Here is a 20,301-nt window from a genome sequence, read left to right as displayed (position 1 = left end):
ACTTGTTTTATTTGATGTCCAAATAAACGTTTTATCCACGCAGATGTCACCACAGAATTTCTAGTGTCAATCAAAAGTAAAACGCACGGTGTTGTTGCCTTATAAGGCGCAGTAGTTTTCGGTGCGGTTCGTGGTCCGTGCCAGACGAGCGGTATTGAGCTGATGCAATGAATCTGTACAATAAAGGTATGACCGTGTACCGTGCATCCATAATTTGGGTGGATGTAGGTTATGAGGTGCTAGTTCCTTCTTCTTTTTGAATGTGATGATTTATTTCAAGGTAAATCTGGACATATTATGACGTTTTATTTACTTATGCTATAGATTTAATGCTAAGAGAATTAAGAAGCGCAATATTATAGTTAAAACGGTGCTATTGAACGGTTATGAATAACACTATTTGTATTAAGTTGTAAACAATTTCGTAGGAGGTGCATGTCTATGCGCGTTAGTTACATTCGTAGGTCCATGTGATGGATAAATTATCATTTCTCAGCGATTTGTACGTGGGATTTTACAGCTTCAATGCCGCGGAAGTAGCGGGCGGAATACTTATTTATTTTTGGATATAACATGTACAGTTGGAAATTTATGCGAAAATAACTCCCTATTAAGAGAATTATTGAAACGAATATATTTTATTCTTTTAGATTGTATTCATTTTCAAAATATACTGCATATGGACAACACATAAATTAACAGTGCTTTTATTGCAACACCATATCAAAGTGTTTACGGTCACCGAAGCATAAATAAGCGAAAGGGCATTATGCAAATGCAACTGAGCCAAAATAGGAAGCGGTCGCAGTACAGAGTGCCGACGCGACGCCCCGACAGTCGCCGGCCCGAGTGAATCATCACAATATTTTCAATATTCCATAGCATCACCACTCGCTTTGCTATCAGACGCTGCAGTATGCTGTACTGCGTCAGGCGCGTTGATAATACACGAGTATATCCCTGTATTGCCTATTGTCTCGCGCAGGGTTGCCGCGCGGAGATATTTGTATTGTATTTTATGTTTTAGTAAGAGCGGACGTCGCGGATGAATCGCGATTACTTGAATTATGCTGTTATCGGGTTATAGGATATCGATGGTTATAGGTTTTTTTGATTGGTGAATATAACTTCCCTAGATTTTTGTCGGACGGTTGTACGGACTTGGAGTAATATAATAAATTTTTAGTTTCTTTAGATGTTTTTTATTCCATCATCCGCACTATGCGGTTTATAGTATATTCGTTTGATAGTTGGAAAAGGCTACCGAGGGATTTCTCGAGATCGTATCTCAAGCTGCCGGCTTTTTAATTCGCCTTCACAGAGACCGCTGTGCAAAATGTGAAAAACCTGTTGTTGTGACTCATTTTATGAGTCGTGTTTCGTAAGTAGCCGGTGAATAATCCTGGCATAAATCTGCACCCTTTAGTGACGTAATGAGAAATATATAAATGTATATGCATATAAAACTATAGCGTAACATCGACACATCATTAACGCAATTTCAAAAGTGCGTAATTTTATAAAGTGAAAATTAGTTCCATTTGCACCGAGAGGAACGCGAGCCTGCCATCAGTCTCATTATTTTTTTTTATAAATACACCGCCACATTTTAATTGTCAAGAAGCGGAAAATTACACGCGTTCATTAAATGCAGTGCCGCCCCTACTTTTCTCTGACTCAATGGCAGTGGCAGTCGGCAGACGCGGAGCGGGCGCGCGTCCGCCGTCCGCGAGTCGCTCACGCGCGAGGCGGCGAGGCGCGCCAGTGTGTTCCGCGCTGCTTCCGACTCGACACACTCCCGACAATCGGCATTCGGCAACGCGCTCTCAATATTTATTATGAATGGCCGCGATTTGACCGCTCCTTAATAGGACCCTACGTACCCTATACTTTTGTGAGAAAGTATTTAGTGCAGTGCGTGTGTACGAGCTTCATGTTCACGTGTGGTGTTGTGTTTGGAATTCCATCAGCTGTTTGTAAAAAACCATAGGATTTTTGTTGGATTTTTATTTGGTAAACAACGGGTGGTTTAAATTTTATAATTACAAAATAAATAAATCATTATAACAATGCTACTATTTATACATTCTCATGAATGGAATGCATTTGATAATGAAAAGTAAACAAACAAATCATTGTTACTTTTATACCGATTGTATTTTCTCGTGTCATTGTGAATGAATTCTATTGATAGTAGCGACATTTTGTATTTACAAAAAAATATTATTGATTATTCAAATGCATATGTCAGTACATTATGCACACTCCCACCCCCTTTGAAATTTGGCAACGCAAATGCATGCAAAAGGGGCCCTCGGTCCTCCGTGGTGTATCACAGCTTTAGACAGTGAATCACTGGGTTTAATTAAAAATAATTACTTTTCAAGGCAGTTAACACGTCTCATTACTTAACGAATTTATTTTGTATGAGAATTAATTCATAAAAGCTCTCAATTTAAGGAAAACAGCGTTATTTCTGAACATACTGTCTTGTCCGGAAAAGATAGGTTTTCTATTTTCATCTTTATCGTGTGGATGATAAGGTCTATATATCAGCACATTATGCTCTACCTAGTCTTGCCATAAATATTGTAATAAAGAAAAAAGAAAATTGTTAACTGCAAATAACATTTATTACTTTTACAGTGTGTCAGTTTAATACATAAATATAAAACAATTAAAAATATAAAAAGCTTATTCGAAGTGGTCTCCATTGGCTGCAATACAGTCCTTTAAACGATGAGGCCAGTTATCAATAGAAGCACGCACTCTTTCCATGGGAAAATTCTTCACTGCCAATCGTATAGATTGTTTTAGGGACTCCAAATTATCATGGCGTTTAGAGCAAGCTGTACTCTCTAAAACTGACCACAAATCATAATCCAGCGGATTAAGATCGGGACTAGACGACGGCCAGTCTTCAGCTCTGATGAAGTCCGAAACGTTCGATTCCAACCAAGACTGCGTGGACCGAGCTTTATGACCCGGCGCCGAGTCTTGCTGGAAGGACCATACTTGGTTATTGAACATGGTGATGTTAAGGGGCTTAACTACCTTCTCAAGAATGGTATCTTGATACACTTGTGCCGATGTTTTGATACCTTTTTCACAAAAATATGGCTCAGTCACTCCTTCATAGCTAACACCCCACCAAACCATCACTGAAGTCGGATAATGTCCACGTTGCACTCTGTCGACTAATTGGGAAGCTTCCTTAGAGCTTTGAGCATAAATACGGTCATTTTGTTTGTTAAAATGTTGCTCAATTGTAAAAATTTTCTCATCCGTAAACAAAATTTTTCTGTGACCTCCCTTTGCGTACCGCTTCAGTAGTTGTTTCGATTTTACCACCCTATTCTTCTTTAAATTATCAGTTAAGAAATGGCCAGTGCGTCTCTTATAGGCTGCAAGTCCTAAGTCATCTTTTAAAATACGCGACATGGTTCTAGGTGCTATCTTCATTTCCCGAGATAAAATCTTTTGCTTTCGGACAGGATTTCTTCGAATTCTTTCCCTTACTGCTTTGACCACCTTTTTCGTACGAACACTACGTGGACGGCCAGATCTTTTCTGTCACAAACAGAGGAGGTCTCATTGTACCTATTAATAGCCCGGTACACAAACATTTTACTAATACCAAGTGTATGGAGAGTTTTAAAAATTGCATTTGGCTCCATACCTACTTTGTGTAATGCTATCACAGCGATTCGGTTCTCTTTATCACCCCACACCATTTTAATATCGCAAAATATTTTACAATGTATTGGCGCCAAAATGAGAAAACACAATGAACAATCGTATAAAAATGACAGATTCGAAATTCAAATGTAATATTTTTTTATAATTAAGTGTAACAGTATTTATGGCCAGACTAAGTATATAAACACATCCGATTCATACCAAGGTTGATGATTTGTTGAAAGATAAACATGTAAATAAACTGTTCCTATTTTACTTTATTAAGCAAAAAAATATTTAATGAAATATTAACAAAGATGCATATAAGCATTAACCGTGTTGAATACGTAAATGATGTTATTGCTAATTGTTTCAAAACTAATAATAAGAATATAACATTTCCTACTATTTGTTTATAGAAGAAGGCTTTTGAATATTGTCGGTGTTATACAATTTAATGAAGAATGATGCAATTGAAATATAATCTATGTAGGCGGAATTGTATACAATAAAGTAGAAAAAATATTTTTTTCTCAGTTCGTTGCGTACTTTGAGCTATACGTCGAATTTGTTAGGTTGATATATATATGAACAGTAATTCCATGTCCTTAGAACTGTTTAGTATACACAATTTGTATCATGTTTAACGATTTTTATTTGCAATGCGATTTAATGAGATGACTAACATTTCAATTGTAGTGCTGTTGACATGAATACAATTTAAATAACTAGTGTTTGATTTCCTTTATATACAACCTTAAATAAATAGTCATTAATCTTGGACATCCGTTTGTCGAGGCGACAGCATGTGGCGTGTAGGAGTCCTCGCGCAAGATGTTCTTATTGCTCGATATCTTTGTACTTATTGAATACTAGTTTTTGATCGAGACTTTGCTTCGAAGTTCTTTTTCGGAATTAACGGCTTTTGTAAAGTTTAATCTTTTAAAAAATGCGTAAGTCTTGACCTTCTAATCGACTTAAAAAAAAGCAGGAGGTTCTCAATTCGACTGTATTTTTTTTTGATACGTTAATCTTAACTAAATATTATAAATGTTTCTTTATGACGGTGGCATCACTATTGTCGTCTTGGGCCATTCGTGTAATAGAAAAAAAAATAGATGTAGAGTAATTTGTACACTAGTTTTTTTTATAAAAATAGTTACCTATTTAACTTTCGTATTCTCGGTGTCTTTAATTGCATGTGAAACTTCCCATCATAGGTTTCACAATTTTCAGCCATCGACAATGACACGTTACATTTATACGGTTAAAAAATCATTGTAGAATTATATCTGCATTAGTCTATTATCTTGATGACGGTCATTATGCAGCGCTCCTCGTTATGGATATTGGACATTAGGGCCCATTCAGACGACAGGCGATCAACGCGTGTTAAGCGCCGTGTTCTCCATAGAATGCGTTAGTTTTGATAAAACGCGCGTTGGAACTAGCTTCTTTCTGAACACAGAGAGTAGTTTCAATAGAAAAGTATTAAGTTATCAAAGTGTTTTAGTTTCCCGTCATCTATACTAGCCTTTACAACAATAATAACGAAACTATCTGATGTATTTACAACTAGTAAATAAACATGTTACGTTCCATTCGTACGCTACCGTACCGTGTGAAATGTTAATTATTCAGCCATTATAGTGTAATTACCTAATCACGCGAGTACACAGAAATATTCTTGTAATTGCCGATGGCACTAATTGATCTGATTCCAATCTAATTCTACTGAACAATGGATTCTGCACCTCTTCGCCGACAGAACGTTACGGAATAATTATTGATTTCATAGTAACGTGCGATATTGTGTTGATGCGACGTTGTTATTGCATAAAATGTATCGTGCGACTGTTGTGTTTCGTGTCAAAGTCGATCGGATTCTCTCGTTTGCTGTTTTTTGATCGACCACACTTCCTGACGTGGTGTGATGCAATGAACTGTTTGTGAATTCGTTCCAACAGTACTTAATTCGTACATATCGGTGCTGATTCCATATCGGTTTCTATTGGAAACATCTGCGCGGGCAATCGGAGATGTGATCACGCAAGGGGAAATTATTTATACGTGAGACCGCTTTCTGTACTGTTCGTATGCATAGATAAATGCTAAATGAGTGATTGAGTTTGACAGATTAGGTTGTTTATACCTCAGAACAATAACTTTAGTCTTTAATCTCAGGTTTGTACGTAGAAATTTAGATTCAAGTCACTTGTATAACGAAATCGCAATAGGCAAACAAGAATATAACATAAAAGATTTTATTGTAGATTTAAATTGCATAGAATAAAGCAAGAGCACATTGAAAGTTTTTTGTTTGCTTGAAATATAATGTATGTATATTAATACGTAGGGCTAACTTTGTGGGGACACGCGAAAGGAAATTTCGAAAATATCGAAAAAATTGCCATTAAAAAGTACAGAAAGGGGGGAGGGAGGGGTTACAAACATTATGATCTTTGGAGTGAGAAAGAAGTGACAAAAAAGGCCGGGTTATACGTTTATTTAACCATCAATGCATGTGAAATTGTTTATAAAAAATACTTTGTCAGTTTCGCATTTTAATTGCGCACATCAGTTAAAGTTAAATATATATAATTGGCAGATTAAATCTTTGAAGCGCAAACCGCCACTTTCTTGAACAAAAAGCAAATTAAATACGCCTATTGCGTAACAGTCGCCTCTCTACTAATTTCAATATTGTATAAGAACACCAACACTTGTCGGACCGTATTAGTTTCTCGCGGGTGGAGAAATTCGTACCTTCCAGAGAAAGTTACCCAAGCCTGATTTATAATTATGCACGTTGACATTATGGAAATTGCATGATTTTCTTTCCATTATATAGATTGCATAAACGTGTAGCAAGTATATTGGTGTCCGAGGTTCTGATCTCTCTCCGTTCATGTCGGATTGCCGTCTCACCGGACTATGAGAGTGAAGGAACAGAGAGTACACCAGTATCTTGTACACCATAATATCTCCTGCTTATTTGGTTGATCTCCGTTGAGATTGGCAGCCGTGGCCGAAATTCGGTTAGGATAGAATTAATCGGTGTCCCAGGCCATAACTCAGTTGCAACATGACTGTTCGTCTGTTACCTTCCTTTGGAATATGATTATATTTGTGTAAAATAAAAAGTCGAATAGAGTCAGAAGTTGTACATATTGTGCAGTATATAAAAGTAATCTATAAATGGGATAAAAAATATATCATTATGTATGAATATGATTTCAATGTATATCATTTACTCGAGGGGTTTCCCTACCAACGACATGCTTCAGTAAATAATTTCTGAAGTAGCTCATTCAACTGATTTATCCTTATGATTTACGAATCGGACATGATAATAAATAAAATTCAATGAATATAGACGATCCTTTAGCCCATCCGCGTATAAGATTAAGTAAATAGAAACCCATAAACATGTCAGCATTTGTATTTACTTTTACTGTTATAGCATACAGTTTTATTAGTGTAAGCATTTCTGGGATATTTGCACGCAACTCTTGATACAATAAGTGGGAGAGGAGCAAAGCTGGCACACGATTCACTATCGTAAGCACAAGTTTATTGTCTTAATTTAGATGTCTGGCGGATAAGAAACGGCTTCGTTCGATACTATCCGAGCGTATTGAATGCTCCTTTGCGTTACATGAAGTTCAGTGTGGATTAGCTATTGTTTGGCATTACCTCCGTGCCAATGTCTTTTTCCGATTAAAACTCTAACTGGATACTAAACTGGGATACGAATTAGTCTAAATTTTAATGTGAGACTCAATCTATCAAAATTTATAAACGACCAAAATATTTACAACATAATATTTAAATAAATTAATGCATATTGTTAAGATGAATTATGGTCGTATCGGCTATTTGGTAAGGCGATTTTTGGAATACCATAAACTTACTTTATTTCACACTCACGAACTAAACATTTCCTTTTCACATCATTGTTTAATACACTTCAAGTAATATTCCATAACACCACCAGTGTTTCGAACAGGACCAAAATACATTGCGCGCATTCTCACTTCGGTTTAAATATAGCCAACAGATTTAGTAACAAAATTACCATAGTAATCCTTATTATCGACATACGCACTCGGCCCACCATTAATCAGTTAGTTAATTCAGTTCTCCCCTTTAGTTTGGCCTATCGATGTTGTAGCACCCTTAATGTAATTAATGCGTACAACTGCAGCGTGGCCTAGGCATTCCCCTCGTCTGCCTGGTGCTGCGTAGTTCCATTTTGGGATATATAAGTATTTCGATAGATAGGTACTGGTAAATGAACTGCGCATTAAAGGGTCTGTTGTTTAAGTTCGCAGTTTAATCTGCGTCGTATTTAATGGATCGAGTCCTATGGGTTCGGCTACGTTGTAGCTAAAACGCATAGATTTATTTAAATATAAAAACGGTTACATTACTTGATTTGTATACAAAATGTGGGCCTACTACACCGTTTTATACTTTGAACGTGCTAGGAACGTGTTTGGCAAAAAAATTATTTGTATTGATAAATATAAGACATGTATGGTTTCAGAACAGTCAGACTCCTTTATTAAATACGCTTAAATAAATACACTTATGACTTTAACTGGTAGTTATTTCTTTCGATTTTGTTGTATTACGAATTTAAATTTTTATTACTGTATTCATTAATAACATCAATATGACGACAGACACAACTCCGAATGAAGTATTACGCGCGTGTATTCTTGTGGAAAACGACATGGGGAAACTGGCACATGATTACAAAGCAATTTCTTATACGATATGGAATTAAATGTAATTTAATGATTTTTCTTTCTAATGGTGTAACTTCTTAACGTAGTGAAAGGTGTACTGGTTACACGCTGAGTGTTGAGCTTTCGCGTTCGATGGTTTCTTCATGGTTATTTGAGTTTTTCAATTATTCTATTATGTTTACTTAGATACTTTTGAAAGCGATTTGTGACTAACATTAATTGCAGTGTCCAAAGTAAATAGATATTGTAAAGAATTTCTCCTTGTTTGTTCAGTTTCGTTAGTTGTACGATACATTAGACAATTATGTATGGAAAATGTGAAAATCACGTCTTTCTGCGGCTGGTAATGGTGCAAGACATTTAAGCCAAGGTTTAGCGATAAATATTTACTTTATTCTAACACCAGTGAATATTAAGTATTCCATATAAGGTGTACTTTGTTTGAACAAGTGTGTTCAGTCATGCCATCATCGTAAAACGTTACTTAAAACTTGTTCTTAAGACGTAAAAGGTATGAATGAATTGAGCTCCTTAGTTGTGATGATATTTTTAAATACACTAATTGAATTGAAGTGCTGCTTTACATGTATTTTATTGTTTATTTAAGTATATTCTTTTTCGGAAACGAAAATCGGAAATTCAGAAAATTTCCTAAATCTGTAATTTTAAATTTGTCAGTAAATTTTGTTAATATTTAATAAACAAGCAAATTTAGTAATAGTAGTAATAAAAGTTCCTTTGTGCTTCGGAGAGCATGGTAGCGCGTTGGTACTGGATGTCGTATAGCAGTAGTATGAAATCAATTTGAAACTCTTGAGGAAGCCATTAATTTTATGTTAATACAATTTTCGTATAGTTTAACATAACTAGATTCTAACAATCAACTGTGGGAGAGTTAGACCTAACTTAGTTTAGGACTATAGACATAGATTGATCATTATCTCGTCAAGTAAAGAAAAGGAGCAAGCTGGATGATACCATGTTTTGCATCGGGATAAAAACTACAAATGACCGGAATGCATGCCGACATCACTCCATCCCGGAAGCGACAGAGGCGTACAAAGAAAGGATCCATTGATTACCTGTGCCTAATGTGTTCGGTGTATCGTTGTTTTGTATTTATTGGTGGAATGCTGTGGGATTCTATATACATAGCTAAATAATGTTGTTTGCTTTGCGAAAATTGAAGAAAGCAAGGTCGTGTACTATTTTTATATTTATTAGCGAATAAAACACAAATAAGGGATCTATTTCCATTTCTGATTCAAATTTGATTGAACGAATATAAATAGAATTTCTCACATACATGATACGTCAATATTATTTATAATCGTGTGAGAGCGAAAATCTTGGCATAAAACAGCATTATCATAGTTTTGCAATAATGTTTAGTTTCATTGCGTAATGTCAACTCAGATAAGTCTTATCTTATGTTTGCGTTGTCAATGATAAAAACGATTAGCAGAATCCAGAAGGTAACATCAAAGTTGAATACTCACGTAGAAAGTATCAAAGGCGTACTCGATGGGTTCGCCGAAGAAATTTGTTCGTGGAACAATTTGTTTGGTTCACAAAAAGTTGCCCACCGGTTTACGTCCAATGCACGCCTGTTTGCATTCTCTCGTGGGACGCAAAGAGAATGCGCATGAAAATAAAATACATGGCGGTTTACGCTTGTGCTCTATGTGCGTCTGACGTCGTGCGAGCGATCAGCACGTGTGCCGCGAGCGGATACGAGGCCCCACATACATGAGGATACTATTAATCCAATAAAGCCGCTTAAAATAACATTAGGTTGATTTAATTAATCAAATAAGAATTGAAAGAAAGAAAGATTTTATTTTTGGGTTAATAACAATTCAGTATATACAATAAAAGCAGAGAAAAAATAAAAAGAAATATTACACAATTATACTCATTGGGCCAACACTGGAAAATCTCATTCAGCTCCTTGCTGGACTTGGAGCCATATTGATTCTACAGCGCTATTTATAATTGGGGATTTATCTTTTGAAACACTTCTTATTGTAATTTGTATTATAAAACGTATCGTAATTAAAACAGAAACAACATATTTTGATAGCGCATTGCAGCGCGGTGTACTGGTGCGTAGATTCGTCAACCAGTGAGTAGTTAGTAGACAAATGATGATAGTTGCAATGACGATAAGGTCGCTTTCTGGGTCAAACGAAATGATAAACCCGCAGTTAAATGAATATCGTAATTATTGATATAACAAAATAATATTCGCGCAAGGACGAATAACAGACGCTGTGTGTATTTTTTTTTTGTTTAAATAGGTGTGACCTATGATATCACTGTGGGTGTCCGCATCAATTATGTTTATTGCTTACCATCATTATCATCGACCTGTTTTACTTGATTACTTGATACAAGTATCTAAGGCGGAGCGATTAGGGTCGTTTTCATCTAGACTATTATTCAATTATTTATATTATATCGTTTGCGATTTGAACTTAACAATTAATGCCAAAAGACAACTAATTAACTTAAGTTGAATGTCAGTGTTAAAGGTTAGGACAGTAGATTATAAAACTATTTGATTTCGCATTCAATTATAGGGAGTATATAGGGTTAGTGTTCTGTAATATACAATTGTCTGGAAATAAAATTCTCATATAACAGTATTTTTAGTACCTACCAATAATATTCTGTGAACGTGTGTTTAGTTTACCTCAAGCCGCCATTCACGCAACTAAACACTGTTTTTCTTTACGAACTCTACTATTAGTTTATGTGTAACAAAAGCTATTAACCATCGTTATAGTTACGTATAACATGAATGTTTCATCCAGGTCAAGGCGTGTTTGAGATGGGTTTGGAATCAGAAGTAGATACAGAGGACTTACGTTATGAATTATAACACTATTATGACCCGTTTATAAGTTATACTTATGAATGCGTCTCTTAAATATTGCGAATAATTGATATTATGTTACTTAAATTATTCTTGTCCTCTATTCGTTTGTAAGTATGAATGTCCATTGTTTTTAATCCGTTTTTGTAAATGTCTTATATAATTTATAGTGTTTGTCTGCGGCTCCGAACGCGTGAAAAAGCTTTTCCGTGATAAAAAGTACTAAGGCGTAATGTAGCTAAGTACTAAGGCGTAATGTAGCTAAGTACTAAGGCGTAATGTAGCTAAGTACTAAGGCGTAATGTAGCTAAGTACTAAGGCGTAATGTAGCTAAGTACTAAGGCGTAATGTAGCTAAGTACTAAGGAGTAATGTAGCTAAGTACTAAGGAGTATTTGTAAAAACATTTTCAAAATCGCTTAAGTTGATCCTGAGATTTAATCGCTTTCAAACATACAAATACTCTTCAGTTTTATACATTAGTATAGATTATGTTTTACTTTCTCAAGAAAATCTCACTTATAATCAGGCGAAGCGGAATAATTTTGCCGTGCGCGTTTAAAAATAATGCAATCGTAACTTTCTACGATGAAAGAACTATCAGCTGTCGATATAGCGCTTTACTTCATAGCTTGTTATATTTACTCATTGATGATCTTGCCGCGTCGACGCGCTTCCTTAGCATTACGCATCCTTATTTCAGTTTTATGGATGGTTAATGTAAACAATGGGGCGGTAACTGGCAACGGGCCACCTGTAACAGATTAGCAACCAGTCTCGAGTCGACGTCAATATCATTACAAACGCAAGGTTAATGCGGAGGACGTGACGTTAATCAACACAATTATCACTATTAATTAACGGGTCTAGGTGTTATCCAATTTGCAGTAGGTCGAGTGTTGATTAGCTGGATAAGGCTTATATGTTTAGTCTATCATTGACGTTGGAAGTTATAGTTACATAATATAAGTTGTTTTGTTTTGATGTATTTGTTTTTGAACTAGATTTTGCTCGCTACACTGTTTGCGTTAACGCCTATTCTAGGGATAAAAGAAGCAGTGGCGAAGGTTGAAATTTTTCAAAAGGTAACCCGAGGCAAAGTAATGCCTTAATTAGCATATCACGGTCAATTTAGCAGAAAACAAAAACGATGACAAACGTAAATAATCCTTAAAGGGAAGTCGATAGGAATCGGGATGTATGGAGGCTTCGCCACTGAAAAGAAACTCTCAAAGGTAATGTAGCAGTTTATTTGTGGAAGTTTTTCAAAATTGATTGAGTAATTTTTCAGTTTATCCATTACAAAAATAAATATTTTCACTTTATAATTTAGTTGAGTTTAATAATAAATGTACACCATATAAGAATGTTCTTTATGGCAGACATTTTTCCACTCTTTGAACTGCGTCATTCCTTTGGATTTAGTATGATTTAAAGGAACAGATGCTTTTAAAATGTTTTCGTTATCACGTTTAACCGCGCTTTAATCTTTATGTTTTAAAGCTTTCCTGGTCGGTACAGGATTCCAGTTAATGTATTGTATTTGTATCCTGGTTTCAACTCCTTGAACGTAACGGAATATTCAGTTTAAACACTTTATGCAGTTCCTTCATAAACGCTAGATTTTTTGTAACATTTTATGTAACAGTAGTTTTTGCATATTGCTCTGCCCACGTGTAAAGATTTTACTGGAATAGAAAGAAGTCCTGGCATATATTGGAATAAAATGGATCTTATATTTTAAAGTAGATCTCCAACAATACATCGGTGAAAACTACATTCAATTCCATGAGGTAGTTTTTGTGCAATGCGCATACAGAAAGACTAAATAACTTAAATTAACGATAAAATAATATTGAACGCGTGTTTTGTCTAGTCCCTACAGTTAAGGTTCAACGTCAATAACAAAGCAGGCGTATACAACCTGAGAAGCGATAGATAGCGTCACAATCTTTACCAAATAAGTATTAAAGCAATCAGGATCAAAAATGGGATTCTCACTATTATTAGATTGTAGAGCCGCCGTTGCATATAGATACGAAACATACACGTATTATACGTGGAAACGAAGTGTAGCTAACCCGACACTAACAGCCGTTTTCAATAAAAGATCCCAATCTCTTTTCAATCCGATTCCGAGAATGGACCAATCAAAATAACTCATTTGTAAACGTTTCAAAAAAACATTTGTTCTGATTGGTCCATTTTTACTATAGATCGAAAAAAGCGATTGGTTTTGTTTATTAAAAATGACAGTTGATTAAATAATGTTAACAGAGCCAGCCAAAATATACATCACTATTAACTTGATTAGGCTGAAGTTTATCGTGAGTTAATTTTCGTTACATTTGGCAAATTATAAGTTTTGAGGAGCTACGTGTGGGCTGCAGGGCGGTGGTCACGCCTCCGCACGCCGATGAGACCGATGACTAATATCACTTCTAAATAACTTATAATCAACGCCAGTAACTTTAATGTATGCGACGTTTAGATAAAATTACGATTTATTAAGTGGTTTCTTTATGCGTTGCGGTGACAAATGGTTTGACGGTGTTTCATAATATTTGAACATCGGAATCATTAGATCAAATTAGTAATTATATTTGTACCCACTATAACAATTAATTTATAAACTATGTAGACACCGGCCTACACGAGAGAATTGTGAGTGGTAAACCCACCGACACTTTTGCAACCAACAAAATTAAACGTTGAAAAAATTATTCATTTAAACAAAGACGTGGAACTAAAACCGCATGTGATGTACCGTTGAATCATAATAAAATGGTGTGCCATTGTATGCAAACAGCGTGTGACGTACGCGGCTAGATTCGGCTCGGACAATGGCAAGTTAAGAACTCTAACAATTTGAAACGCCATAGTGCTCGTGTGGAATGATTATGTTTTCCGCTAAACACATCTGCCTGAGTCTTGACTAGAGTTGAATATATAGCGATGAGAGAAGTAGCCATGATAGAGATAAGAAGATTGTTAATTATTTCTGTCAATTCACTGACTGTATATTTTCTTTACCGATAGAACAATTCTACCATTAGACTGATAAATGTATTGTATTATTTTTATAATATTCCTCTAATATTGTCTATTTCCTCTTGTGATGTACCTAAGTTACGCGTTGTTACAAATATAAACTTCCTCGAATCCAAGTACAACAGACACAAACTGTTTCAACCGGCTACAATTTGCGCTTATTTGTTATCTTGCGCCGCAATTTAGCATTGTTTGTTTGTAATCTTCCTTCCTACAGCTATGATTATAAACAAAACAAAGTTCTATTCGTGCATTTCCCTCGTATTCATTCAAACCAAATATCATTGTTTACGGACTTTTAGAAATCACTGTGTGAATCATAAATATACATTTCACTTAAATTCGTGGAAAACCTTTTTTATGTTTCGCTCAAATTAATTGTTTCGGATTTAAATTGTCGTACCTTTTGTTCGCAAACTTGTATACTTAAAGTTCTCATGATTCTCTAAATTTAATCACAAATTTAAAGAGTTCTCTATATTGTTTGTTTTATCTCATAACCACTCATAAGTGACTTATTATATATTCTGTAAATCGTTTTGATGGATTTCACACTTGCACAACAGCGGGCATTGAGACGCCAGCGAATGCTGTGAAAAGATTTTATCGTTTTTAATTAAGGTTTGTTGGCCGTCGTCCAGGGTCTGTGGTCTCGGCGGGAAAAGACATGCCGCGGGCTTAGATTTATAATTGTTAAATAAATAAATTAAAATCCGCTTTGTCTAATACTTATTACTATTTATATTTTAAAATCTGTTGGTACACTGTAGCAAATTATTGTGTCATTTGATGTCAAATAGGGTCGAGCGTTGTGCAGTACATTGCAGAACTTAATAATTTAATGATCTGGATGAAATTGTGTTAGTATAGTTCATAGTTGGGACTTGGGATTGACGCTTCTCAACCAGATGAGTTACAATCTTGTCTCGTCATGTTGAATAAAGACTAATTACAAATTACAAAATCATAAAATTGCACCTACAATTTATGACATAAAAAGTAGCTTGTTCGCCCCGTGACGATGAAGGCTGCAAGACTTCGAAACTACGGGAGAAAACTACAATATAAGAAACCGCGATAAAAAAAATGCAAAATAGTTTTATTTCATTATCTAGGATTCGAGTAACATAAGAAATTATTATCGCTTGTAAAATTCGAACTTATGGATTTCATATTTGTAAAGCTTAGTTTTAAGTTATGTTTAAAGGTTTAAAGCTTCAACTGCCAAGATATTAATAGGTGATGGCACTCAAAATAGACCACGTCTAGTTGCATGTCAAGTAGAGTCTCCGACGGATGGCATTTGAGGTGTACTTAAAAAGGAAGCAGCATTTCTTGTCATCGTAATGTTTAATACTAGTTAACTTTAATAGTCGTGGCCTTAGTTGCCCACCGCACGTAAGATTAAAATAGTTGCGATTAACCGTGGGTGCTCTTCGTGTGCGGTCTTTTACAAACAGATTTCAAAAGTTTCATTAGTTTTTGTATGTATGGTAGTAGTACTTTTAAAAGGAAATTAGTAGAAACAATTTCTCTGGCCTCGCAAATGCATTTACTGAATTAACTATTAAGTTAGTAAGTTATTTAAAATGTATGAAGAGTTTGATATCATTAACAACATATCTTACATTCTTTAATAGCTCACTAGCTATTACGGGAATATTTATCGCCTAAACCAATTACGAGTGACTCATAAGACGCACTGAACATTACCTACGTTGGATAATCATTGCATGACCGCATGCAGTACTTTTGTCAATAAAACGCTAAGTAGGCGAGCGCCGGTTATTTTATTGTTGCAAGTGTCACGCACTGTTATGTGATCTGATTTCTTTGTACCGCGAGCTATAAGGAATGCTGTTCATTATTGATATGGTTCCATACGAAATAATGATCGTAATTTCGAAGCACGGCACTCGTATAATTGGCGGGCCGCTACTGACGAATCAGATAAGCCTTGTTTAATAGATTTCCTCTATAAATATTTATTAATGGCAAACTGTTTTGAGTTAACTGACTTTTGATTTGGATATACGGGAACTTGTGCGATGTACGATTTTAAACAGGCTTCGGAATAGGTATATTTATTCACGTCTCATGCAGAAAATGTAGTCTACGTTGTATCACTTGTTACGTGAATAACAAAATATGAAAAGAGTGTTCGATATTTTCCATTTACATTATCTTTACCATAAAATCACTTTACCTTGTAGCTTATCTACTAAGTTTGTTCTAGTGTTTATTTATCCATTGAAATAATTCCTTTAAAACCACTGATTCACTGTTATTGGGCAATGATGTGAAGAACGGTGGCGGCGAGGGCAGCGCCCCTATACTCATTGAACATCGTTAGAGGCCTATTGCACTGTCGTCCAGTGATTTACACGCCAATTGCTGCATCTATTCGACGTACGACCGTTATTTGCCAATTCATCCAACATAAATCTTATCTGAATCTTATTGCAGTAGACTTCATGAACAATGAAGAAATAAAAATAGTTAACAATATTTTAATAAGTTAATCACCTGAGCACTTGTGTAGTTTAAATTAATTAGTGATATAAAGACGATGTGATGAGTCTCCAAAGAGAAAAGAGGCCAAAATTCAATATGTGGAAAGCCATAATCCATAGGAAGAGGAAATACAGTGAAGTTATCGCATGTGATCGTGAGTCGTATTCGGCCCTAGCGGCGATGCAGGGCGGTAGCGCGGCGACGCTACCGCCATCTCTGGACGCGCTGCGAGCATGTAAGTATTACAGCTACTCGATGATAGGTGGCGGCAGTATTTTTTACGTTTCGTCTTTTTTACCTTTTATTATTATTACAATATACATTTTTATATAGTATGTTATACAAAATTCAATCGAGTTTTCTTTAATTTTACAATATTAACCAAAATAATATTGGTAAACTTTATTTGTGTTAAATCCGTAGAAATACCAATTACTAGAAAATATAACAAACCGTTGCTTGTGCAATAAAGATACGTTCATTAATATTTCTCTAGCCGCAAAATTCAACATTAACATCAAGGTTTTAAATTGTGAGAATATTTGGTGTCATGTCATTGTTGACCCGGTGGAGTAATTGAAAACTTTATGACTGCAACAAGACTCGGGTTTGACCCCCGGGTCAGATTAAATTGATATTGCGTTTACCTGCTCAGTATCAACCGAATCTGGAATTGAACTGGAATGGCGATAGGCTCGCCCTCTATCACATCATTGGACAGTATGCTCGAAAAGTGGGTACCCTAGTTGCCTTTGGCTTCTCTCTTCCCCTTCGGAGACAAAAAAGCATGTGTTTGTTTCATTGTTGGGTAGTAGTCAAAGCTCCAGCGTACAAACCGCTTGAATCGTTTGAGACCTCTGTGTTTAGGAACAGCCTTCTCGACGTTTTTGCTGACTTTACCCTTGTAATTTCTTATCATCTCAACTACAATAGAATTAAATTTTAATCAGATACGAGAGGTTTTATTTGTGGCATCATTTCCTTTTACATATTCGAAATGAAAATTCTTGTATTAGAAGCCTTTACTTATTAACAAGCTTGACAAAATTATTAATTTCCTTTTATAAGTAAACTGAACATTTTTAATTTATCATCTGTAAATGTTTCAATTTGCAATGTTTACCTTTTATTTTACAAGTTTAATGCATTATCCTTGTATTTGGTATCAATAACAAGTAAATACAGTCATGCCGTTTACGGAGGCAATGTTTTTATCCGACGTAAGGACATCTCTTGGTAATGTCATAATGAATAACCTTCGTAATCTTTTATAGCATCGTAACAATACGTCTGAAAAATAATACGAGAACGTCTATTCACGTTGTTTATAAACAAAGAGTCCCACGGCACAGTTTCCATAGCTTTACGTAAATCTTGCTAATTATCTTCAATTTGCACATAATAATGACGTTTCCTCACTGTGCCACAGAAAGTTATAACAATAGGAAATATAAAATTATTAAGCAACATCCACCGTCAATCGAAATGTGAAGTTTCCAAATTTCTCTCTTTAAAAATTTCAATAGCCTCCGTGGCGCAGCGGGCGATGGTTCGGCTGAGAAATGAACGCACGGAGTTTGATGTTCGAACTGAGACAACTGTTTATTAAACAGAAAGTGGGGGTTGTAGGATCAAAACACAGATTAAACAATATACGAAACGCCCTCGTAGTTCTTATTAACAACAATGCCGATATGATGTGATGGATATATTTATTATTTATTTAAAATGTGAAAAAAGTTTTAACTATCTTCAAGATAAGTAAAATAGTACCTTATGACAAGAAATATTGTGATGCATCGCTAAAGCCATAACATCTTTTTATTGTTGATGCACTTTAAGCTCCGTCTCCTAAGAGACTGTCAGGTAAATTAATATTAATTAATTTTGGGCACCTGAAACGTTTGCCTTAACCATACTTGCCAGCTGGCGTTGTAGAATTCATTTGAGGCCAACATCTGCCAACGTTAAAAAAGGGGATTGGATTTCTTAATAAAATTGCCTCGGAAATGTTTTGCCTGAATCACTTAACATGTCCATATTCTTTGTTGATAAATATTTTTACATAATTCTTGATTTCTAATATTTCCACCTGGTTTGCAGGTGTATTTTGCGTTGCCATATCTAATAATACCTCATAGTTATTGGACAGTATTGATGTCGTATCATCGATTTCTTAACTGTTAACCACGCCATCTGCAGGGTGTCTTTCGCGGCTCAGTGAGCATAATAAGATTCGTGACCGTAAAAATCTTTATTGGTTCGGAGTGTTTAAACATTTTTGTGACGAAGATGTCAAAATGTCCAGTTTGGGTTTATTAAGAACATATTTTTATACGACTATTGTTATTTTGTCTTTCGTTTTAAAGGGTTGAGGCCTAGGATAAAAAAGCACCCTTGATTTAGTGATATCTGACTGTATATATTATAGAAAATGCAGTCTAAAAGCAATGCACGAAATGATTTATTTCTATCGCACCCAATATACGGGAAAATTTCATAGAATTCTGACATGGTTTTTTGCTTCAATATCATTTTTAAATTCGTGTAATTCTGACATCGTTAGTCTGGATTTGTAATTACGGTTTCCTTGATATTTTCGCGAGGCTCATGGAGCGTGTCGCGTCACAATGAGTGGGTCCTGTCTTTGTGCGCGCGGAACGGTGTCAGCGCGTCCGTCGGCTTAGCACCCATCTGGCAAATGATTAGGGTTGCCACGTTTTAACTGTACGTTATTGTAAAGAGTATTTAACTGTATTGAGTAGATAAAAATGATATATTTATTGTTGTATTTTACAGACATTGATTTTTTAAATTTTTGTCATTACTTTCGGAATGTTTGTTGCTGGTAAATAAAATCACTATTTATTTGATCTGCAAATTATACTATACTTAATTAAAATTTTAGTATATGATACGTGTGACAACCCTATTTGAGACTCGTTGTAATCAGGTCATGTTCTTTGTTACACAGCCTTGTCTTTTTTAGCGGACATACGCGTAGACGAAGTTCAAAAAGAGCCTTTGTTCACCGAGAATATTTGTTTCTTGCATAATAATAATAATATTAGCCCTATATTATATACTGTCTCACTATTAGGCACGGGTCTCCTCTACTACTGTCTGGGTTTCTTGAATGATTTATATATATTTATGTTGACATAGGTTAGTAATCGAATAAGTGGAATCACTTAATGGTGGACATCATCATGTTCTATGAATGCGGAAGACGAGATGAGTGATGCCTTTTGAAAATGAATAGAATTTGGCAGTATTGGAATATGGGTCGGTATAGCCAGATAATATTTCATTCTTACCATTAAATAAATCCTTAGAGGTAGAACCAAACAATATTTTAATACATGAGAATTATGTAAGTAATATTGTTAAAATACGCTTGTAGGGTTTTAATTATTCCCCTCAGAAA

General features: G+C 35.3%; 1 protein-coding gene across 5 annotated transcripts in view; it reads left to right on the top strand.

Moving 5' to 3' along the window:
- Positions 1 to 20,301, top strand: part of LOC115451204 (ras GTPase-activating protein raskol) — a 168,385-nt gene that overhangs the window by 78,373 nt on the left and 69,711 nt on the right. Inside the window, exons 1-2 of one of the 5 annotated variants that reach the window (XM_037444205.1) lie at positions 1,707 to 2,013; positions 16,827 to 17,109. The exons of the other annotated variants lie outside the window; for them this stretch is intronic. Of the exons in view, the coding sequence (XP_037300102.1) occupies positions 16,935 to 17,109 (175 nt within the window). The 5' untranslated portion in view covers positions 1,707 to 2,013; positions 16,827 to 16,934. Of the gene's footprint in view, positions 1 to 1,706; positions 2,014 to 16,826; positions 17,110 to 20,301 lie in introns of those variants that run through there. 5 annotated transcript variants of the gene reach the window in all.

The sequence above is a fragment of the Manduca sexta genome, chromosome 28, assembly GCF_014839805.1.
Source record: "Manduca sexta isolate Smith_Timp_Sample1 chromosome 28, JHU_Msex_v1.0, whole genome shotgun sequence".
Classification (NCBI taxonomy): Eukaryota; Metazoa; Arthropoda; class Insecta; order Lepidoptera; family Sphingidae; genus Manduca; species Manduca sexta.
Note: the sequence above shows the minus strand (reverse complement) of the source record. Positions and strands in the feature narration are given on the sequence as shown.